The sequence below is a fragment of the Taurulus bubalis genome, assembly GCF_910589615.1.
Source record: "Taurulus bubalis genome assembly, chromosome: 8".
NCBI classification, from domain to species: domain Eukaryota; kingdom Metazoa; phylum Chordata; class Actinopteri; order Perciformes; family Cottidae; genus Taurulus; species Taurulus bubalis.
Window position 1 is genome coordinate 2,473,244 of NC_136596.1, and position 8,996 is coordinate 2,482,239.

The 8,996-nt window shown below is 44.8% G+C and overlaps 1 protein-coding gene across 1 annotated transcript; it reads left to right on the plus strand.

The window, feature by feature from the left end:
- The first annotated feature begins 448 nt into the window (after positions 1-448).
- Positions 449-7,781, plus strand: golph3a (golgi phosphoprotein 3a). The gene is made up of 4 exons (XM_079222046.1): positions 449-775; positions 2,858-2,989; positions 5,243-5,357; positions 6,052-7,781. The coding sequence occupies exons 1-4, from the start codon at positions 566-568 to the stop codon at positions 6,474-6,476; spliced, it is 882 nt and encodes a 293-aa protein (XP_079078172.1). The 5' UTR covers positions 449-565; the 3' UTR covers positions 6,477-7,781.
- Positions 7,782-8,996: the final 1,215 nt, after the last annotated feature.

Genomic DNA, 8,996 nt, shown 5'->3' on the forward strand with positions numbered 1-8,996 from the left:
TCAGAATTTTTAAAATATATTTCAGATTTTTATTTTTACAGTTTTTACTGCTTATTATTCATATTACTTTTTTATTTTATTTTTACTTTTTATTTTTGTTTTTATGTGCACTTTGCCCTGTTTGCTGATGTAATCTTGCACATTTCATAAAGGAATATCTAATCTAATATGTAGAGAGATATAGGTAGTGTATAATACTGCACATATGGGACACGATGCACAATAACAGTAGTAATCGTGTGCATTCGCTGACGTCATCAGCTACTCGTGTCCTGCTTGGAGCGCTCGGGTTGTCTCGGCCGCCACCTGCTGGATAACCTCGGTACCACAGTCGCCACACGGCGCCATATTAGATAGACGTTATCCTGCTGCTGACGAAGTCAAGGAAGAGGAACCAGCCGCGCTCCAGATGACAAGGGCGCCCAGGCCGCGGCAGTCACTTCGCACAACTCCCCGGAGCTCGCCGCTACATGGTTGACAGCAGAGCGATCGGAGTCCAAACACCTCGGGCGCGCTGTTTTCCGTCGTTGCTCCCGCTAAGCTCCCCCGGGCCCCAGCAGCAGACATGACTTCCTTGGTCCAGCGGAGCTCGGGCCTCGTGCAGAGGCGGACCGAAGCCTCGCGCAGCGCCGCCGACAAAGACCGTCCGCCCGGCGAGGAGGACCTGGAGCCCCGGCGGGGGGACGAGCTGGACGACGACGACACCGGGGACTCGAAAGAAACGCGCCTCACCTTGATGGAGGAGGTGCTGCTGCTGGGACTGAAGGACCGAGAGGTAATGGCGCCCTGGTTTCTCCCCCTCCCGCCGCGCGCGGTGAGACTGTAGGTACATGTCAGCTCGAGACGGACGTCACACCGAGCTAACGGTAGCCCTTTAGCTACGTTAGCACCTTAGCTGTGTTCCCGTTATCCAAGTCGGCTAACGTCAGCCGACTTGTCAGCTAGCTAACGTTAGCTATTATATTATTGTTGTTAGCTAGTGCTAGCGTTGTAGCACACCATTAATACTAACTAACGTTAGTAGGCTAAAGTCAGCCGACTTCTCAGCTAACGTTAGCTATTATATTATTGTTGTTAGCTAGCGCTAGCTAACAACAATAACGGGCCTCTGGTGCTAACTTTCCCGGTTAATGTCGTGTTGGTGCTACGCGGTCCCGTCGAGAAACGACACGGGACTTTGTGTTGCAGCGAGCGGGCCGTGAACGGGATGTTGTCGTGTGACAAGCAGCTGTTTTTACGTGATGTTCAACCATTGGCACGCTAACGCTAGCTAGGTAGCTAACCGAAACACGGTCGACTGTGAGCAGCGGGCTTCAAACCCATGGGTTAATGATCTGTTGGTGGATGCACCTTTTTTACTCGTCTGCCTCCACAGGGTCGAGCTGTCATGTGACCTCATCACTGGTTTAAAGAGTTAGCTACACACAGAGGGTTACGGTATCAATTAGCACATCCTATTATAGAGGTGAATCACCACTAGTGCTCTCAGGTATTTGCTGCCATTGTCATTTGAAGGGCTGGTTGTGCTGTCTGCAAATATGCGTCTGGAAGTTTCAACAGGTGGCTGATTGATTTTCCTTTTCCCACAAAACCTGCAACACAAGTTGCACAACAACAAGTTGCACCATGGAGACAAAGACACACTGAAAGCCAACAGGTTTGAGCTGCTAATTGCCAGTCAAGGAAGAATTATTGTATTTCCTTGATCATTATCGGTCTTGTGATACTCCAGCTGCACATCATGACAATGCATGCCTAAGTGTACTGAACCGCCATTCTACACCGATCCACCTACTTCAACCACAATTTGATCTGTACCGGTGAGAGTGCCTTGTGTTTCAAGTTGAATTCACTGCTTGCACTCACAACACACTGCTGGAATGTGTGTGTGTGTGTGTGTAAGACGGAGGACGGAACTGTGTGTGTGTGTGTGTGTGTGTGTGTGTGTGTGTGTGTGTGTGTACACGCTCAGGCATTGCTTTGCTGCATCAACACCAGACGTTCGGTTGGTTTAGAAAGCGTGAGTGTGCAGGACTGACTGCATCACACGCTCCTTTACTGATCTCTTTTTGATTTTATTTCCATGCATTTCTGCCAAAACTTTCACTAACCTTTCTTATTTAAAAAGTTTTTAAATCTGCATTATGTTTTAATGGTTTTATGTGAAGCACTTTGAATCGCCTTGTTGTTGAAATGTGCTATACAAATAAACTTGCCTTGTTGATCTCGAGACAATCAAAACCTCACTGGTACTGAGGCGTTGCTTCCAAATTTGAGTACAAAACACTGTTAATTATATCATACTAGCTATATACAACCTATTAGCAATGTGCTTTTAAGACCAGGACTTGCCGTCTAACCTGCAGGAGTCTGTTTCCATTTAGTGTTTGGTCTGTAGTCGGCGCGCCTTAAGGCAGCACATCACCAGCTGTTTTTTATTTTGTAGGTATTCAACCTTTTTTGTTTTAGAACGTTTGCCTCTTTGAGGTTCAAAATCTCTTTTTCAAGGGAGTCACCCCGTAAGACGGCAGCATAAAGAAGTTCACATGATTGGCAAAAATAAATAAATAACTGTTGAAACAAACAACGCATGAAATGTCAGATATGGTGCCGTACTTCTTAGGCCAAAAAGTTTTTCATCTGAGGCGGCAGTCATACATCAATTATCTGGCGCCGGGTCGGGGGCGGCAGCAGGGTTTTTAATCAAACTATTGTCTCATTCGTTTGTGAGATTTCACAAAATGTTTGGTCATGGAACTATGGTTTAAAGTCATGGAAATCCATTGGTCAGAATGTGTATGAACCCTGATTAGTCCGCTAACTAACCAGGATTCTGACGCGTGTCTCCATGGCGTAGGGCTACACCTCGTTCTGGAACGACTGCATTTCGTCGGGGCTGCGCGGCTGCATGCTGATCGAGCTGGCCCTGCGAGGACGCCTCCACCTGGAGGCCTGCGGCATGAGGAGGAAGGGGCTGCTGGCAAGGAAGGTAGGACGGGCCCATGACTTTATATAATCGGTCTTATGGCATGTTTATTATGGGGGCGGCTGTGGCTTTTGGGTAGAGCGGCCGTCCTTCACGGTTCGATCCTCGGTCTCCACATAGTTTGCGTGTGGAAGGTCTTGCGTCCTTGAGCAAGACGCTGAACCCCCAGTTGCTCCTCTCGGTAGCACACTGCTCCCAAATTGCTCTGGATGTGTTAAAGGCAGAGACCAAATTTCATGCATGTATGTAAAAATATGTAACATGACGAATACGTTATAAAGTGCATTAAGCAGCATTTTAATAAATGGGAATCCTCTACATGCACAGTGCAGAGCTGCTAACACTGCACTCTGAGCCAAAGGAGTCCATGCTTACATGTTAGTTTTGCTTCACTTATATGTGAATTTATTTCATATTGCTTCATGATATCTCAGTTGACCCACAGATGGAAGCCAAAAGCAAAGTACACGGTACCGTAAAATGCGGGTTATAAGTAGGGATGGTTTCGTTTGGGTTTTCCCTGAACCGATACTCAAAAAGCCCAAAACAACGATTGATGACATTAAAGAAAGGCTTCTTTTTTTTAATTTCCAATGCAATTTTTTTTCTTCAAATTGAACACTGTTTATTGTTTAAAGTATACTTTAAAAATATACTCCTAGCATTCATTAATATAGTTACGATATAATAAAATAACTTATTTTCTTTTCTGTGTACTATCATAAACTAATATACCACTAACACATATATGAACGTATTATCCATGTTCACAAGGGTTTTCTGTATATTATAGCTTTTTAAATTATTCAAATAGGCCGTGGTTTTTAGGGGATATTCAGTATTTAGTTGAATGCAAACCATTCGCAATTTTCGCCATTAAATTGTCTGAGGAAAACAAGTAGCGGCTTATAACCTGTTATTTACTCTACACAGCTTGTAAACACCTGAGTTTTTGCTAGCTAGCAGTTACCATGTGAGATGTAGTTCAAATGAATTGGTTTCAGCTCATTCTTTATTGTGAGCCATTTCTTTAATAAATGAATCACGTTGAACCCCCGGTCTGCCCAGGGCTCATACTGTTGGCTCCTTTCCCCAATAGAGTGCTGCAGGAGTATCTTTGTAGGCCGACCAGAGCGCGAGCATCCAACTGGTTCCTTCACAACACGCCTGCGGGATTTTTCCATTTGTTTTATTGCAGAAAAAAAGAGCCGTGTCACAGAAACGCTGACGATACTCACAGGTTTTTGTTCAGCAAGATAACCTTCACAAATGAACACCACCTTTATGACTTTTGAAGCGTGAATGCAGTCGGCAGAAGTACAACAAGATACCGTGCGGCTAGAAACCAACTGCACGTGCGGACCGCTCTGCGTGACGCTTTGTCGTCTCGACTACACACTTATGAGTAGTCGCCTTTTTAAGACTCTTCAAAGGTTGTTTTTTTTTACTGCCGTATTTTATGTCGTAGAACAAGACATTCGCATATCTAAAGCTTCTGTTCACCACAGACTTTATTTCAGCGATCTAATCAAAAACCCATAAAAACAACCCAACTGATTACTTTAAGACGAGGGAACAGGAAGTGACCCACTTTCTGGTTTTAGGACTCATTACTGGAGCACTGATTGGATTATGTAAATGTAAGATCTGATACCTGGTTGTAGCTTCTGCGATGTGAGGATTTTACTGCTTTTATTTGTTTGTCATTGTGAATTATGAGTTTTCTTTGGGTTTTTGTGCCGTTTGGTTTGACAAAACGACCCATAGAAAGATTTAATTCTGGGCTCCTGTCAGGGTTCTTATGGTCATGGAAAACCTGGTAAAGTCATGGAGTTTTAAAATGGTTATTTCCAGGCCTGGAAAAGTCCTTGAAAAAAATAAAATCCCAGAAGTTTAGTAAAAGTCATGTAAATGTGTTATATTCATGTGTTCATGACGTTCATTTACGCTGAGTTTGAAATAATTAATATGCTTCAAAATATAAGCAGGCATACATACAGGCATCTATAAAAATGTTTATTCTTTTAATCAAACTATTGTCTCATTCATTTGTGTCATTTAAGGTTTACTGTATGCTTTGTGTTCTCATTGTTAGTTTAAATACTACATTTACTCACTTTTTACTGTTTACACCCAGATTTCACTAAATGTTTGTAATGGACATTTGATTTAAAGTCATGAAACCCACTGGTCAGAATGTGTATGAACCCTGTCCTAGGAAACCCCGTAACCGCCGGTCCTCTCTCTGCTTCGCAGGTGATTTGTAAGTCGGACGCTCCGACGGGCGACGTGCTCCTGGACGAGGCCCTGAAACACATCAAAGACACGCAGCCGCCGGAGACGGTGCAGAGCTGGATCGAGCTGCTCAGCGGTGAGTCCAGAGACGACGTCGACAGACTTTGTGGTGATTCTTAACTTCAGATGACGACAATCAAACCCCGTTTGTGAGAAAATAATACTTGACTATTTATTTTCTTTGTACTAAATCTGTACAGTAAATGGCAACCCAAAGCCACGGTAATGTTCGACCGACCAAAACACACTAGGCCTCATTCAAGAACCCCACAAAGAGTAGTTTACAACGTGCTCTACAGAGAAGCAAAGCCTAGACGACGCCAACACAAGAAGACGGGAACACAAAATGCAAGAAGCAGAATGTCAATTCAAACAAAGATAAGGAAAACGAAGCAAAAAAAGACCAATGAACACGACAAAATCAACATAAGTGACAGAAAAGGGCAAAAAGAATAGAAAACAAATGAAACTATGAGAGGAACAAAAGAACTGCGTAAAAAGGACGAAGTTACGTAAAAGCAGTTCTATAAAAATGGGTTCTAAGAAGTCTGTGATTCTGAAAGTCGAGGATCCCTGATGGCCAACGCACGGTCACCTTCAGGTTCAAGGCCCTTTTGGTGTTAACGTTTCAATAATGTAGCTCGGTGCCAAATTGGTCAGAATGTGTATGAACCCTGAATATCTGTGTGTCGTCTGCATATCGATGGGGAGATTTATCCGAGGTGAAGCGCGGAGATAAAACGTCGTCTCGTGTTTCCTCGTGTCTCCAGGAGAAACGTGGAACCCCCTGAAGCTGCACTACCAGCTGCGGAACGTCCGCGAGCGCCTGGCCAAGAACCTGGTGGAGAAAGGCGTCCTCACCACGGAGAAGCAGAACTTCCTGCTCTTCGACATGACCACGCACCCGCTGACCAACAACAACATCAAGCAGCGGCTCATCAAGCGGGTGCAGGAGGGCGTGCTGGACAGGTGGGTGAACGACGCGCAGCGCATGGACAAGCGGCTGCTGGCGCTCGTCTTCCTCGCCCACTCGTCCGACGTGCTGGAGAACGCCTTCGCGCCGCTGCTGGACGACCAGTACGACCTGGCCATGAAGCGGGTGCGGCAGCTGCTGGAGCTGGAGCCCGAGGGCGAGAGCGTCAAGGCCAACGCCAACGAGCTGCTGTGGGCCGTGGTGGCCGCCTTCACCAAATGAGGGCCGCTCCCGGTCGCGGCGTTTCGAAGTTGGCGATGCACTCGGGGGGGAGGGGAATCGGGCCCCCGGCACGGTGACGGAGGCTGAATCGCAGTTAACCCCCTGCCTGGACTTTTTGGAACGGGCCGCCCTCTTTTCTTCCCCCCCCCCCCCTCTTTTTTCTTTTGTCATTTTATTTTTCCTTCCTGATGAATGTCCCCCGCCTCCCTCATGTGTGTGTTCACTTTTTGCTAAAAACAAACAAAACTCTCATGGACCTTCCAATGAAGCGGCCGGGGGTCACGCGGGCGATTCATATCCTCTTTTATTTTCTGTTGGGTACATCTCAAAGGTACAGGGTGCTCAAGGCGACGCGCCTGAAGGGTAAACGTCGGTATGTCCAGAGGTCAGCTGACCCGCCGAGCCTCGTCCAATGGGATCGCAGCGCGGCCACGAGGTGATCGGGTGTCGCCGAGTTCTGACGTTTCAAATGGAAGCACTGGGAGAAAAGCAATGTGGTCCAGAAAGTCTGAGTAGACTAATGCGTCTCAAACCATCCATTTTATATACGTATATAAATGTATAGACAAATATATAGATATACGTGTATATATACATGCATATATACGGGCTGGAGGCTGTCCTCGCTCGCATGGTGCCGGTACAGACAGAGTTTCCAGGTCACGTGACCGGCACGTCTCTAGACGGCCTCCTGGATTGGAAGTGGACGCTGTCCTCCATCCCATCCCATCCCCGCCACCCGTAAAGTTGCGTGGGAGATGGCTCGTTGGTCTCTGGGTCGATGTGACTGCAGGTGCATGGACCGCGGGGGAATACGGAGATCTGTGAGTTCGTTTGACTTGAGCTCCATCAATTAGAAAGCCAAAATATCAGCATCATTAGACGGACTCGTTAAGAGCATTTAATGGGGGTTAAAAATTTAAATTCTGCAAACAATGAAAGGAAATTTTTTTTAAAAACACTAGATATTCACAAACCTCTTTGTCATAAATACGTGAGATCCATATCCTATCCAGTGGTTTATTCTTTCACGCTGAAACATGATTATTGCTGGAGGACTCGGAGGTGTCTAGAGAAGAAAAGATAAACCCGTCCTACCTATGAATGAAGTGTACATATTTTAGTGGCAGGAAAACCAATGGATTCAGACTTCCACGTCAACTTCAAATACGCATATTGGTGAATTTAAATATAATCACAAACCAAGTCATCCAAAACACAAAGTTATTTTCTTTATGGATTTACATTTTCCACGAGGTGTTGGGAGCTGTGTTTGTGTCTTAAAGGGACAGGACGGGATAAAGGGACGGGATAAAGGGACGGGATAAAGGGACGGGTCGTTTGAAGTGGAGCTGTGTGAGCTTCCATCGATGGAGAACCAGCACGTATTTTTAAAGACAGAATCAGTGTAGTTAGAATATGTTCACTGCTTTACATTAGTGAGAGACACACACACACACACCCCTCCCCCTTCGCTAAAGGTTTGATTGATGGATGGATCTCATGATATTATTGGTCAGTGCTAGCTCACTTAAGAGCACATATTTATGTAAAAAGAAAAAAAAAAGTGATAACTGAAATATACAAACATATTTTTTTGTAAATGATTTTGCATATATTGTTTAATAGGTCTACAATGTGTCCGAGGATGTAATCTAAAACTGTTTAAAACGGCATTTTATCTCAACTGTATTGATTCGTTTCTGTTCAGTTCCCCAACAAACGCATTCTAAATACAGCAAACACTTATCAGCCTGGACGTGATTTTATTGAATTAAATAATGTTTTCTACATGGGCCCTAACGTCCCGTTAGAGGAGCCAGACGGTTCTGATCCGAGGCGTCAGAAAGACGGGCTCACATTCCAGATGTCGACGTTTACGTTGTGTGTTTGCATTCGAAGGACATTTCTGTCGGCTTTCCAAAAGATGACTTTCTAGGTTTCAGCTGGTCGGATAAAAACATTCATCCACGCCTTTTCACCACCAACCGTACCGGCTCTTAACGTCATGCTACCTCTTATCTTTTATCTTCACAGCTGTTCATAACTGTTTGTTTTGCCGGGAGGTCCGTCCCTCAGAAGAGGCGACCGAGACGCTTATGCATCAGAAGATATCGCCTCAGAATATATATATATAAATATATATGTGTTATCTAAAATAAAGGGACCTCTAGTCTGTGTACTTTCTTTGACCCTCGAAAATAAAAACCAAGAGCTTGGAAGTGCCTCATAATACAACGGATTTTAAGTTTTATTTGAAGCTTGTGAACGTCTTTGAGGACTTTTGTGTCATCTGTCTGAAGAGTTTCACTGGGGACATATTTACCAGTCGGACTCTTTTTTTCTTCTAATTTTTATAACTCATTGAAGCCCAGAGGCAGAAGTTGAAATGATGAAACTAAATCTGTACACATTGACCATCTGAAGTTGAAGAGCCACCGGATTTCAAAACGTCCGTGACTTTGATAAACTGACCGCATATTGAGAATCCTAATGGTTACATGAAAATGTATTAGAAGT

Coding starts and splice junctions, on each gene's coding strand:
- golph3a (XM_079222046.1), top strand. CDS start 566: ATGACTTCCTTGGTCCAGCGGAGCTCGGGCCTCGTGCAGAGGCGGACC. Junction 776..2,857: donor TGGGACTGAAGGACCGAGAG/GTAATGGCGCCC, acceptor TCCATGGCGTAG/GGCTACACCTCGTTCTGGAA. Junction 5,358..6,051: donor CTGGATCGAGCTGCTCAGCG/GTGAGTCCAGAG, acceptor TCGTGTCTCCAG/GAGAAACGTGGAACCCCCTG.